The sequence below is a fragment of the Taudactylus pleione genome, unplaced genomic scaffold (genome assembly GCF_031769625.1).
Source record: "Taudactylus pleione unplaced genomic scaffold, aTauple2 ptg000363l, whole genome shotgun sequence".
In the NCBI taxonomy this organism is placed as follows: domain Eukaryota; kingdom Metazoa; phylum Chordata; class Amphibia; order Anura; family Myobatrachidae; genus Taudactylus; species Taudactylus pleione.
Window position 1 is genome coordinate 1,358,296 of NW_028284764.1, and position 14,524 is coordinate 1,372,819.

The window sequence follows — 14,524 nt, forward strand, 5'->3', positions numbered from 1 at the left end:
AGGTTGATCACCTGTTAAACTTTTCAATGGCCGCTCTCCTTCCCTGGTAATCGGAGTTCTGCAGACATTCATCCCAGCATCTGTGCACATTGAAGTTTTCCAGCTTCTGTTTGTAATGCGTCAGTTGTCCCTCCCTATACATGTTCAGCTTCCTGACCTGTAGATGGAAATCATTGTCATCATGGCGATACCGAGATAATATCAAAGTAAATAATGCAGCCAGTTCATTTACTGTCACTCCACAAATCTCTCACCCATGATCCTCCTGCCCTTCCCAGCACATCCCAGTGACCGGGGCCCCAGCCAGCAGCAGGGCAGCAGCACTGGGGGTTGCGGTGACACTGGTGAGAAGCAGGGGCCTGTGGTGAGATGCAGGGGGCTGTGGTGTGATACAGGTGGCTGTGGTGTGATACAGGTGGCTGGGGTGAGAAGCAGGGGGCTGTGGTGAGAAGCAGGGGGCTGTGGTGAGAAGCAGGGGGCTGTGGTGTGATGCAGGGGGCTGTGGTAAGAATCAGTGGCAGGAGTAAGAAGCAGGGGCCTGTGAAGAGATGCGGGGGGCTGTGGTGAGAAGCAGAGGGCTGTGGTGTGATGCAGGGGCCTGTGGTGAGATGCAGGGGCCTGTGGTGAGATGCAGGGGGCTGTGGTGTGATGCAGGGGGCTGTGGTGAGATGCAGGGGGCTGTGGTGAGATGCAGGGGGCTGTAGTGAGAAGCAGGGGGCTGTGGTGTGATGCAGGGGCTTGTGGTGAGATGCAGGGGGCTGTGGTGAGATGCAGAGGGCTGTGGTGTGATGCAAGGGGCTGTGGTGGGATGCAAGGGGCTGTGGTGGGATGCAAGGGGCTGTGGCGCGATGCAGGGGGCTGTGGTGAGATACAGGGGGCTGTGGTGAGATACAGGGGGCTGTGGTGTGATGCAGTGGGCTGTGGTGAGATGCAGAGGGCTGTGGTGTGATGCAGGGGGGCTGTGGTGTGATGCAGGGGGCTGTGGCAAGATGCAGGGGGCTGTGGCGAGATGCAGGGGGCTGTGGCGAGATGCAGGGGGCTGTGGTGAGATGCAGGGGGCTGTGCTGTGATGCAGGGGGCTGTGGTGTGATGCAGGGGGCTGTGGTGACATGCTGGGGCTGTGGTGAGATGCAGGGGGCTGTGGTGAGATGCAAGGCGCTGTGGTGTGATGCAGGGGGCTGTGGTGTGATGCAGGGGGCTGTGGTGTGATGCAGTGGGCTGTGGTGAGATGCAGGGGGCTGTGTTGTGATGCAGGGGGCTGTGGTGTGATGCAGGGGGCTGTGGTGTGATGCAGGGGGCTGTGGTGTGATGCAGGGATCTGTGGTGGGATGCAGGGGGCTGTGGTGAGATGCAGGGGGTTGTGGTGGGATGCAGGGGGCTGTGGTGGGATGCAGGGGGCTGTGGCGGGATGCAGGGGGCTGTGGTGTGATGCAGGGGGCTGTGGTGTGATGCAGGGGGGCTGTGGTGTGATGCAGGGGGCTGTGGTGAGATGCAGAGGCTGTGCCGTGGTGAGATGCAGGGGGCTGTGGTGAGATGCAAGGGGCTGTGGTGAGATGCAGAGGGCTGTGGTGTGATGCAGGGGGCTGTGGTGTGATGCAGGGGGCTGTGGTGAAATGCAGAGGCTGTGCCGTGGTGAGATGCAGGGGGCTGTGGTGAGATGAAGGAGGCTGTGGTGAGATGCAGGGGGCTGTGGTGAGATGCAGAGGGCTGTGGTGTGATGCAGGGGGCTGTGATGCAAGGGCTGTGGTGAGATGCAGGGGGCTGTGGTGTGATGCAGGGGGGCTGTGGTGTGATGCAGGGGGGCTGTGGTGAGATGCAGGGGGCTGTGGTGAGATGCAGGGGGCTGTGGTGAGATGCAGGGGGCTGTGGTGGGATGCAGGGGGCTGTGGTGAGATACAGGGGCTGTGGTGAGATGCAGGGGGCTGTGGTGTGATGCAGGGGGGCTGTGGTGTGATGCAGGGGGCTGTGGTGTGATGCAGGGGGCTGTGGTGAGATGCAGGGTGCTGTGGTGAGATGCAGGGTGCTGTGGTGTGATGCAGGGGGGCTGTGGTGTGATGCAGGGGGCTGTGGTGAGATGCAGAGGCTGTGCCGTGGTGAGATGCAGGGGGCTGTGGTGAGATGCAGGGGGCTGTGGTGAGATACAGGGGGCTGTGGTGAGATGCAGGGGGCTGTGGTGAGATGCAGGGGGCTTTGGTGAGATGCAGGGGGGCTGTGGTGAGATGCAGGGGGGCTGTGGTGAGATGCAGGGGGTTGTGGTGTGATGCAGGGATCTGTGGTGGGATGCAGGGGGCTGTGGTGAGATACAGGGGGCTGTGGTGTGATGCAGGGGGCTGTGGTGTGATGCAGGGGGCTGTGGTGAGATACAGGGGGCTGTGGTGAGATGCAGGGGGCTGTGGTGTGATGCAGGGGGCTGTGGTGTGATGCAGGGGCTGTGGTGACATGCAGGGGGCTGTGGTGAGATGCAGGGGGCTGTGGTGAGATGCAGGGGGCTGTGGTGAGAAGCAGGGGGCTGTGGTGTGATGCAGGGGCCTGTGGTGAGATGCAGGAGGCTGTGGTGAGATGCAGATGGCTGTGGTGTGATGCTGAGGGCTGTGGTGAGATGCAGATGGCTGTGGTGTGATGCTGAGGGCTGTGGTGACATGCAGGGGGCTGTGTTGTAATGCAGGGGGCTGTGGTGTGATGCAGGGGCTGTGGTGACATGCAGGGGGCTGTGGTGAGATGCAGGGGGCTGTGGTGAGATGCAGGGGGCTGTGGTGTGATGTAGGGGGCTGTGATGAGATGCAGGGGCTGTGGTGAGATGCAGGGGGCTGTGGTGTGATGCAGGGGGCTGTGGTGTGATGCAGGGGGGCTGTGGTGAGATGCAGGGGGCTGTGGTGAGATGCAGGGGGCTGTGGTGTGATGCAGGGATCTGTGGTGGGATGCAGGGGGCTGTGGTGAGATACAGGGGGCTGTGGTGAGATACAGGGGGCTGTGGTGAGATGCAGGGGGCTGTGGTGTGATGCAGGGGGGCTGTGGTGTGATGCAGGGGGCTGTGGTGTGATGCAGGGGACTGTGGTGAGATGCAGGGGGCTGTGGTGTGATGCAGGGGACTGTGGTGTGATGCAGGGGGGCTATGGTGTGATGCAGGGGGCTGTGTTGAGATGCAGAGGCTGTGCCATGGTGAGATGCAAGGGGGCTGTGGTGAGATGCAGGGGGCTGTGGTGAGATACAGGGGGATGTGGTAAGATGCAGGGGCTGTGGTGTGATGCAGGAGGCTGTGATGAGATGCAGGAGGCTGTGATAAGATGCAGGGGGGCTGTGGTGAGATGCAGGGGGCTGTGGTGAGATGCAGGGGACTGTGGTGTGATGCAGGGGGGCTTTGGTGTGATGCAGGGGGGCTGTGGTGAGATGCAGGGGGGCTGTGGTGAGATGCAGGGGGCTGTGGTGAGATGCAGGGGGCTGTGGTGTGATGCAGGGATCTGTGGTGGGATGCAGGGGGCTGTAGTGAGATACAGGGGGCTGTGGTGTGATGCAGGGGGCTGTGGTGTGATGCAGGGGGCTGTGGTGTGATGCAGGGGGCTGTGGTGAGATACAGGGGGCTGTGGTGAGATGCAGGGGGCTGTGGTGAGATACAGGGGGATGTGGTGTGATCTTAGGGGCTGTGGTGATCATTTGGCGATCACGTTTTTTTTTTTTTGCATAGAGGGTCCCATATTTGTATAAGAATAAATATAATCAATACATGTGAGTAAATTTAATTAACTATTGTATTTGTTTCACTAGAAAACCTATTTTAAGATGCTGAGTTGGAGAATGGACAATTTGTTGTCTTAATTATCATCTCCTATAAACAGTTCCCAGTTCTATAAATAATGTATATTGCTTTGAACCACATATTGCTGGACCGGAAAAATTATACCTACGGAACCGTTACCCTCCAGATTACCTGCTATACAGAAAGAGGGCAATGAGGAATGCATGTTCTGTTGTAAAACCTCAGGCGTTACATATATATATATATATATATATAATAATTCATAGCAGGACAACATTAGAAGGTGCCTAAACACAACCTTATTTATATAGAAGCATGGTTTAGATAAGTGCCAGCTTGTCTGGGTTACTGACGACTCCGCCTGCATTGCTGGGAGAGTCTGGCCTTTCCCATAAAGTCCAATGGAGGCAATTTACTCTCGGCCCGATTCAAAGATAAACGCTAATGCTGCCGCGAGTTTGTGCGCAGAAGTCGCAGATGTTGGGATTTGTTTTGAGACGCCCGCCGGCGGTCACGCAAATCAAGCAACTGCACATAAAGACGCAGCTTTGGACGCAGATCAGTCGATAATTGCCCTTCTGAGTAACTCTATGGTCGTGCGAACTGAAACGCCATTTTTAATGCGTACAGGATCCACGTGCCCTGAAAACGGCCATGATTATTGACTATTGGGAGCGTGGCCTAATCGCAGGAGGCGTGACCATGCCCTCTTAGAAACAGAAAAATAAGGGGCAATCCGGGGGGGGGGCATGATCAGTGTGATAGCTCCCCCCTTACCCCTATCCCTGTGCACAGGCAGCAGAGAGGAGACAGCAGTCTCTCTAGTCCCACTGCAGCCCAGCACACAGCAGTGTTAGCTAAGCGCAAAGCTACTGACAGGGAAGAGGGGGGGGCATGTGTCGGACCTCGCCCCTTGCCCGGCTCCTCCAACAAGCCTGGTCCCCAGGTAATTAGTACCCCACTCTCAGCGCCCCTGTTAGCCTTTGCGGTATATCAGCTTTTGGGAATACGTCTTTGTTCAGAGTGATTCTGAAAAACATTAATATAAAAACTGAAAAACATTAATATAATGGACTTTGGGGCCTATTCATCAACACTAAAATAACTTTTTTAAGGACATTTTCCTTAAATAACGTTATTTTGGTATTCATGAACAGACTTAGCACAGGAGATATCACTGATATCTCCTTGCTAAGTTCCCCTGCGTTAATTTCCACACTCCCCATATATTAGTACATTAGTACATTAGTATGGGGATGTGGAAATTATGGTATTCATCAAATTCCGAAAATTATCAATTTTCGGAATTTGATGTAGTCACTATTCGCCACTGTGAGGTGGCGAATAGCAGAATCGACTTACCTGTATCAGCGTGTGCAGGTCCCCCGACGAGTCCCTCCGGCACTCTGCTCCGTCCTCAGGCTCCAGAGGCTGGTCGGACATGTGTGCTCCCCAGCAGAGCACAAGAAAGTTTAGAAAAAGTTTTTTTTTTTTTTCTAATCTGTCATGTGGTCTGCTGGGAAACCACATGACAAACCACAGGACGGAGCCGGAGGCTGCTGCGTGGACAGGTAAGTCGGGGGGGGGGAAGGTGAGCGGAGGGGGGAGGGGGGTCGGGGGGGTACACAAACTTAACGCATCTGTAGGCAGTGCTGCGCATGCGCTGGTTTTACAGATGTAACAGCGCATGCGCAGCACTGTTTCCAGATGCGATAAGGTAGTGTAGAGAGGGAAAAGTATCTATTTCCCGAAAAGCTGTCATCGCAAAAAATTACAGCTTTTCGGAATAGATACTTATGGAGAAGGTGAAATGATGAATTCCACCTATAATTAGCTAGAACTCCATGCGAGTTCTAAACCTAATTATCTCTAGAGAATTTTTAGGTTTAATGAATAGGCCCCTTTATTAGGGTATTTTCTCATCGTATCTAGTAATAATATCACTGTACCATCAGTGGATAAGTAAGACCTTTGAAGGGCTAATACTCCCGGGCAGTTACAGTACAATAACTCACTATTTCAGGATCAGGTAGACTGTGCCCCAGTACCGGTAACCGCAGTCCAGTGCAGCGCACCACAGGGGGATGTATAACTGCCCAGTACTAGGAATGCTTACAGTACGCACCTGTTCTGGAGGAAGTCTGCACACTTGGGAAATGTCGCTCATCCAAGCCTCGGCCACCATCATTCCTTGAGGAGCGCCAAAACCTCGGAAAGCCGTGTTAGAAGGCAAGTTGGTCTTACACAAGTATCCAGTACCTCTGATGTTTGGTATTTTGTATGCGTTATCCATAGCGAATAAAGACCTGTCAATTATCTGTGGAGAAGCAGACGTTAAATATTAGTAGAATGGAAAAAAAGCGTAGATATTGGCAGACTGCTTTTATACGGGATCTCCACCCAAATTGTTTATTCGACAATGACACAATGTAGTTTTTAAACATAAATTAAAAATTTAATAAATAAAAGTTGTCTGGATCCCGTCAGACACAGTATTTGCTGTCATCTCATCACATAAACAAGTAACAGTAGAATTTTGTGGTATATTTTGTCAACATTCATAGTGTCGACACAGATGAAATGCCGATATGATTATCATGTTTCAAAAAAATCATTCCTGGTGGTCTAGTGGTGACTGACGTACGGCAGCCCCAGCGGTGTCTTCCGGGTCTAGCCAGGTCGTCATGATGACTTTCAATTCCTGCTGCAGTTCGAGCGGTGAGCATCCCTAACACCTAACACCTTAACCATAACCCTGCCCCTAGTGCCTAACCGTAACCGCCCCCCCCGTCATTGCCAAATCCTAATCCTCCTCCTAGTGCCTAACCCTCCCCTCCTGTAGCCTAACCAAAAACATCCTAGCTGCAGCCTAAGAGTGGGTACACACTAGATTAATATCGGGACAATTTGCCGTAGTGGAACGACAAATCGTCTACATCGTCTAGTGTGAGTACACACGATTGCGTGCTCCCGCGGACGACATACAATCATGGTCAATCACATGATATCGTGTGTGCGGCAGTGCATTTTAATGAAGGATGGAACGAGGTATTGTGCTGCAGCCTAACCCTAACCCTCCCCCTAGTGCTGCAGCCTAACCCTAACCCTCCCCCTAGTGCTGCAGCCTAACCCTCTCCCTAGTGCTGCAGCCTAACCCTAACTCTCCCCCTAGTGCTGCAGCCTAACCCTCCCCTTCCATAGCCCTAACGCTAACCTTCCGTTGCTGCAGCCTAACACTCCCATAGCCTAATGATAACCCTCCCCCTAGTGCCTAACCCTAACTTTCCCGTAGCACTAACTCTCCGCTGCTGCAGTCTAACCCTAACTCCCCCCCTAGTGCCTAACCATAACTCTATCCTCCTGTAGCCTACTCCTTCCCCTGGGACCTAACCCTCCCCTCCCATAGCACTAACTCTCTGCTGCTGCAGTCTAGCCATAGCGTTCTGCCTAGTGCCTAACCCTCCGGTAGCCTAACCCAAACCCTCACCATAGTGCCTATACCTTTCCTCCTGTAACCTAACCCAAACCCTCCCCCTAGTGCCTAACCCTACCCTAACCCTCACTTCCTGCAGCCTATTAACCCTCCGCCTAGTGCCTAACCCTCCCATAGGCTAACCCAAACCCTCACCCTAGTGCCTAACCATCCCTTAACCTAACCCAAACCATCCCACTAGTGCCTAACCGTAACCCTCACTTCCTGTATCCTTACCCATCCACCTAGTGCCTAACCCACACCGTCCCCCCCTAGTGCCTAACCATCCTGTAGCCTAACCCAAACCATCCCACTAGTGACTAACCCTCACTTCGTGTAGCCTAATCCTAACCCTCCGCCTAGTGCCTAACCATCCCATAGGCTAACCCAAACCCTCCGACTAGTGCCTAACCCTCCCATAGGCTAACTCAAACCTTCACCCTAGTGCCTAACCGTCTCCTCCTGTAACCTAACCCAAACCCTCCCCCTAGTACCTAATCCCAACCCTCACTTCCTGTATACTAAACCACCCGCCTAGTGCCTGACCCACACTCTCCCCCCTAGTGCCTTACCATCCCGTAGCCTAACCCAAACCATCCCACTAGTGCCTAACCCTAACCCTCACTTCCTGTAGCCTAATCCTAACCCTCTGCCTAGTGTCTAACCCTCCCGTAGCCTAACCCAAACCATTCCACTAGTGCCTAACCCTAACCCTCACTTCCTGTAGCCTAATCTTAACCCTCCGCCTAGTGCCTAACCCTCCCACAGGCTAACCCAAATCCTCCGCCTAGTGCCTAACCCTCCCATAGTCTAACTCAAAGCTTCACCCTAGTGCCTAACCATCTCCTCCTGTAACCTAACCCAAATCCTCCCCCTAGTGGTTAACCCCAACCCTCACTTCCTGTATACTAACCCATCCGCCTAGTGCCTAACCCAAACCCTCCCCCTAGTGCCTAACCAAAACCCTTACTTTCTGTATCCTAACCCATCCGCCTAGTGCCTAACCCACACCCTCCCCCCTAGCGCCTAACCATCCCGTAGCCTAACCCAAACCATCCCACTAGTGCCTAACCCTAACCCTCACTTTCTGTAGCCTAATCCTAACCCTCCGTCTAGTGCCTAATGCTCCCATAGGCTAACCCAAACCTTCACCCTAGTGCCTAACTATCTCCTCCTGTAACCTAAACCAAACCCTCCCCCTAGTGCCTAACCAAAACCCTTACTTTCTGTATCCTAACCCATCCGCCTAGTGCCTAACCCACACCCTCCCCCCTAGTGCCTAACCATCCCGTAGCTTAACCCAAACCATCCCACTAGTGCCTAACCCTAACCCTCACTTCCTGTAGCCTAATCCTAACCCTCCGCCTAGTGCCTAATGCTCCCATAGGCTAACCCAAACCTTCACCCTAGTGCCGAACCATTTTGTAGCCTAACCCAAACCCTCCCACTCCTGCCTAACCCTAACCCTCATTTCCTTTGCCTAACCCGAACCCTCTAACCCTCACTTCCTGTATCCTAACCCATCCAACTAGTGCCTAACCCACACCCTCCTCCCTAGTGCCTAACTATCCCGTAGCCTAACCCAAACCCTCCTCCTAGTGCCTAACCCTAAACCTCACTTCATGTAGCCTAATCCTAACCCATCCGCCTAATGCCTAACCCACACCCTCCGCCTAATGCCTAACGTTAACCCTCCCCTCTCGTAACCTAACCCTAAGCCCTCCCCTCCCGTAATTTAAGACTCCTCTCGTGGCCTAACCATAACCGCCCATTGCTGCAGCCTAACCCTTAACCCTCCGATCTGTGTAGAATGTGGAGTTGTGCCCAGTGGCGTATCTATCATGGCTGCAGGCTGAGCAGTGCCTCTGAGTCCATGACCAACCACTGTGCCGTCCCGTGCAGTGCGCCGGCCTGCCTACGCTTCTCGCATAGTGCCATCGGAAAGATGCCACTGCACAGGAGCTAGTAAAGTCTCTGGCACTGTGCCATAGTATTTGCTCTCTTCGGGGCATGCGCCATCTTTCTGAATTTTATCACTGGAAAGATAGCACCAAGGGGGAAGCATAGGAGAAGCCACACTGTGCGGGATGTACACTTCATCAGGTACGGAGGAGGGGAGAGAGTGGGGGCACACTTCATCAGGTACAGGGGAGGGGAGAGAGTGGGGGCACACTTCATCAGGTACGGGGGAGGGGAGAGAGTGGGGGCACACTTCATCAGGTACGGGGGAGGGGAGAGAGTGGGGGCACACTTCATCAGGTACGGGGGATGGGAGAGATTTGGGGCACACTTCATCAGGTACAGGGGAGGGGAGAGAGTGGGGGCACACTTCATCAGGTACAGGGGAGGGGAGAGTGGGGGCACACTTCATCAGGTACAGGGGAGGGGAGAGAGTGGGGGCACACTTCATCAGGTACAGGGGAGGGGGAGAGTGGGGCACACTTCATCAGGTACGGGGGAGGGGAGAGAGTGTGGGGCACACTTATCGGTCAGGGTACAGGGGAGGGGGAGAGTGGGGGCACACTTCATCAGGTACAGGGGAGGGGGGAGAGTGGGGCACACTTCATCAGGTACAGGGGAGGGGAGAGAGTGGGGGCACACTTCATCAGGTACAGGGGAGGGGGGAGAGTGGGGCACACTTCATCAGGTACAGGGGAGGGGAGAGAGTGGGGGCACACTTCATCAGGTACAGGGGAGGGGGAGAGTGGGGGCACACTTCATCAGGTACAGGGGAGGGGGGAGAGTGGGGGCACACTTCATCAGGTACAGGGGAGGGGGGAGAGTGAGGGGCACACTTCATCAGGTACAGGGGAGGGGGGAGAGTGGGGGCACACTTCATCACGTACAGGGGAGGGGGGAGAGTGGGGGCACACTTCATCAGGTACGGGGGAGGGGAGAGTGGGGGCACACTTCATCAGGTACAGGGGAGGGGGGAGAGTGGGGGCACACTTCATCAGGTACAGGGGAGGGGGGAGAGTGGGGGCACACTTCATCAGGTACAGGGGAGGGGAGAGAGTGGGGGCACACTTCATCAGGTACAGGGGAGGGGGGAGAGTGGGGGCACACTTCATCAGGTACAGGGGAGGGGAGAGTGGGGGCACACTTCATCAGGTACGGGGGAGGGGAGAGAGTGGGGGCACACTTCATCAGGTACGGGGGAGGGGAGAGAGTGGGGGCACACTTCATCAGGTACGGGGGAGGGGAGAGAGTGGGGGCACACTTCATCAGGTACAGGGGAGGGGGGAGAGTGGGGGCACACTTCATCAGGTACGGGGGAGGGGAGAGTGGGGGCACACTTCATCAGGTACAGGGGAGGGAGTGGGGGCACACTTCATCAGGTACAGGGGAGGGGAGAGTGGGGGCACACTTCATCAGGTACAGGGGAGGGGGGAGAGTGGGGGCACACTTCATCAGGTACAGGGGAGGGGGGAGAGTGAGGGCACATTTCATCAGGTACAGGGGAGGGGGGAGAGTGGGGGCACACTTCATCAGGTACAGGGGAGGGGAGAAAGTGGGGGCATACTTCATAAGGTACGGGGGAGGGGGGAGAGTGGGGGCACACTTCATCAGGTACGGGGGAGGGGAGAGACTGGGGGCACACTTCATCAGGTACAGGGGAGGGGGGAGAGTGGGGGCATACTTCATCAGGTACAGGGGAGGGGGGAGAGTGGGGGCATACTTCATCAGGTACAGGGGAGGGGGGAGAGTGGGGGCACACTTCATCAGGTACGGGGGAGGGGAGAGAGTGGGGGCACACTTCATGGTGGGAGGGAGTCCACTACACCACCACCCCCCATACACACACAGTTTTTAATATGCCCTTGGTTGTGACCCATTCTGAGGTAAGTGTATGCAGAGGTGCGTCAATGTCATCCGGGGCTGCCACAGATACTGATACTAGTGATAATGGCTACTCTCACAATCGGACGGCTGGGGGCGGTGCTAAATGCCGGCGGATGTAGCAGACGGAATTGAGACTCAAAATCAGGACTTCAGTTGTTGGCACTTAATAATGGAAAATAATTTGAAAATCCAGCAAGTTGTTTCTTTGTTACGTTTATAACTTTATATGCTTTCATAGCCCTCAAATGGCAATACTGACATCTAGTGGCTGAAATAAAGTATTGCATCCCCTGAAAAATCCTGCCAAGGAGGAGCAAACCAATACTTACATTAAAGTAATAGAAATTGAGTGATCTGTATCTACCCACATTTGCTGTCCAGCATACTTGCAGAAATCTTACATGAATTATTCCTACATTTCTGAAGAAAAGTGAATGCAGTAGTAGCATCAAGAGATTATGGAACCTTAGGAAGTAAAATTAAGGTAGTTCACAGTCCTACTGCACTGTGTTCCAGCAGCTACAGTCCCTATACTCTAATGTCAGGTGGATACATTGTGGTGATGGGACGATGCTTACCGCATGTGACAGGTCCACCGAGTTGCCAGCATTTGCGTAATAGAAAACATCTAATGCTGTTACCTCCCCAGTTTTCTTGAATCCTACCTGTAATTGTAAAATAAGACAATAAAATCATGCAAAAGGTCACAAGAAAGACTGCCCTAATTAACGGCAGCCTGTAGCTTGCAAAAGTACCTTATAGCGCCCCAAATATGGGTGCCTGCCACCAGTAATAAGCATGTCCTCATCTCTGTCCAGCATGCACCTCACTGGGCGACCGGTCCTATATAGAACAGTTACAGGTTTCAGCACATAGAACATATAAATTGAGGTATACCTGGACATACTGTATACAACTGTTTGTAGAAGAACGAGATTCAATTGACTGTTTTTATTGGTGATTTGCAATTATCCTAATGTGTTTATTCTGGTTCCCATATAGGCTGTGGAGCACCCAACAACAGTAGCGTCACTGGGGTGGATGACACCCAGATCTCTGTACTCGCCCTGTCACCCCCTCCTTTGGTCCTCTGTGTGCACTGAAGGCATTGTTCCCTGATACATGAACGCCCCCGATCTTCCATCCGGAAGCCACTGGGGAGCCCCCTGCCTCCCTCCCGGCACAGTGGATGCCTTGCGCATGTCGCTCACATAGGAGGCCATACTCGGATGGAGGAACTGCAGCTGCCATAGGGCTGGAGCAAGTTTCGTTGGTAGGATCGATGGCGGCATCTAAAGATGCACAAATCGGTATTTCAGCGTCTACGGACAGTGGGCCTGATTCAGAGCCGGACGCTATTTGCGGACGGTCGTTCTGAAACAGTGGCCGGATATTTAAATTAAGTGCTCGCTGTTTGCGGCCTGTTGACACCTCTATGTCTGAACGAGCGAACAAAACATGCGCTCGCTATTTTGAAAAAAACGCCCCCTGGCCGCTCGCATCATACGTCATCTCCGCTATTTATTAGATTAATCGAGTACATCGAACAGCATCTGAACTGCTTGCTATTCTTGTGGTAGCATTTTCCTACCGCAATCATGCGAGCAGTTCTGGCTAAAAGACAACCAAGTGACGTGGTCAATGACGCTGCTTTGTTAATTATGCACACCCTTAAAACGCCCGTTTTGACCGTTTGGCACGCCTGCGTTCGGATCTCCACTCCCCGTTTTCAAGCACCTTCCCCTGTTACCACCCACAAACGCCTACTCCTGTCACTCAAATTAGCAGGCACTCGCTATTTTGCGAGCACACGAATTCCGGCCGCACTGACTGGTTCGCACATGCGCATTACAACCCATACGCATGCGCAGATGTGCGAACATCGCTCAGAGCGAGCGAGCGGCCGCTTACGAGCGGCTATGAATCAGGCCCTGTGGGTGTCTCAGTTATTGCACAGGCAGGCGCACCAGTGTACACCAGGGAAGGGCTTTTGCATAAAGTTGCAGATGGAGCGATCAGGTCCTTAAGCTTCAAACATACCAGCTACACTCTACAACTTACCTGAACGCCGCGACAGCCACGGCCGAGGACAAAATTATAGTTCTCGACTCCTTTCCTCCAAACCCGCCTCCCATTCTCTTTACACGGACCACAATCCTGTTTGATGGGATGCCGAGGGTGCTAGCAGTAAATAACTGGAATAAAGAGGGCACAAAGCAATTCACAAACAGGCAGGAATTGTTTAAAAAATGTCAAAAATAAAGCAATGGATGTAGCTGAATGGTAGCCAAATGGACTGTATACATCGGATATCCACTTCTTCACATGGATAAGATCAAAGTACCTCTGTCTGTGTGAAACAAGTGATGAACTTTATCACTTGTTTCACAAGTATGAGGTGCGATGTTTCCTTGATTCGATAACCAAATTTGATCACCTGGTGGATTACCAGCTCGATTTATCGATTCTGAAACCTCACAATCCTTTTTCCATTCTGTACTTTTGATATTCCTGATGAAGTCTCTTGTGGAGACAAAACGCGTAGGGTAAAATAAGCTATAATATCAGTTATAAGGAGCCACAATTGAATGGCAGCACACTTCTAATAGGGGTCGAATAATTTTTGACCTCAGGATCGGAAAAATTGTACAAATCACAAATCTGTAATATGCATATAATTGTGTGAAATTGAATTTTTTTTTATACATTTTGTCATTTTGATATTCTCTTGTGGCCACATACCTGAATAGGGGAGGCAATCGGGAAGCCGACTGCCTAAATACCAGCAGCCGGCTTCCCGGCATCACGATCGTAGTGATGCCGGGCGCCGCGAGCGGACAGCTGCGGGGGGGGAGGGTTAGGTTTAGGGCTCCCGGGGGGGACTTAGGGTTAGGCACCCCCCCGGGAGGGTTAGGGTTAGGCTAGGGGGAGGGAGGGTTAGGGTTAGGCACCCCCGGGGGGACTTAGGGTTAGGCACCCCCCCCGGGGGACTTAGGTATAGGCAGCGGGGAAGGGGGTGGTTAGGGTTAGGCACTTAGAGGGGGGATTAGGGTTAGGCACTTGGGGGGGAGTTAGGGTTAGGCACCCCTAAGGAGGGTTAGGGTTAGGGGGGTTAGGTTAGGTTAGTGGATACTTACCTATCCACGATCGGGATTTCCAGCGCTGTCGGGCTTCCGCTGCGTCGCACTCTGATTCTGTCGGGCTGCAGCTGACGGGAATCGAACCGCTTTCATACCAATTCCCTGAATAGATTGGTGTTGATAGGTTCAAGTCTAGAATCCATAGATAGATTAGTTACTAAAGGCATCAATTGGAGCTTAATCCATAATGGAATAAGTAATTTTAGGTTAGCTCTTTTTGAGTATACGTGTGTGTGTCTTCCAGCAGCCACCCGCAGGCTCCTCTGGGAGAACCCAGCCTGGCGTGGTCGCATCAGGTTCATCAACGAGTGGCAC

General features: G+C 53.3%; 1 protein-coding gene across 4 annotated transcripts in view; it reads right to left on the bottom strand.

The window, feature by feature from the left end:
• The window catches only part of XDH (xanthine dehydrogenase), a 140,225-nt gene that overhangs the window by 20,750 nt on the left and 104,951 nt on the right, over positions 1 to 14,524 (bottom strand). For all 4 annotated transcript variants that reach the window (XM_088444433.1, XM_088444430.1, XM_088444432.1 and 1 more), the window contains 5 exons: positions 13,131 to 13,264; positions 11,825 to 11,912; positions 11,648 to 11,734; positions 5,880 to 6,071; positions 12 to 157 (listed from right to left, as the gene is read on the bottom strand). In XM_088444433.1, the coding sequence (XP_088300559.1) occupies positions 12 to 157; positions 5,880 to 6,071; positions 11,648 to 11,734; positions 11,825 to 11,912; positions 13,131 to 13,264 (647 nt within the window). The remainder of the gene's footprint in view (positions 1 to 11; positions 158 to 5,879; positions 6,072 to 11,647; positions 11,735 to 11,824; positions 11,913 to 13,130; positions 13,265 to 14,524) is intronic.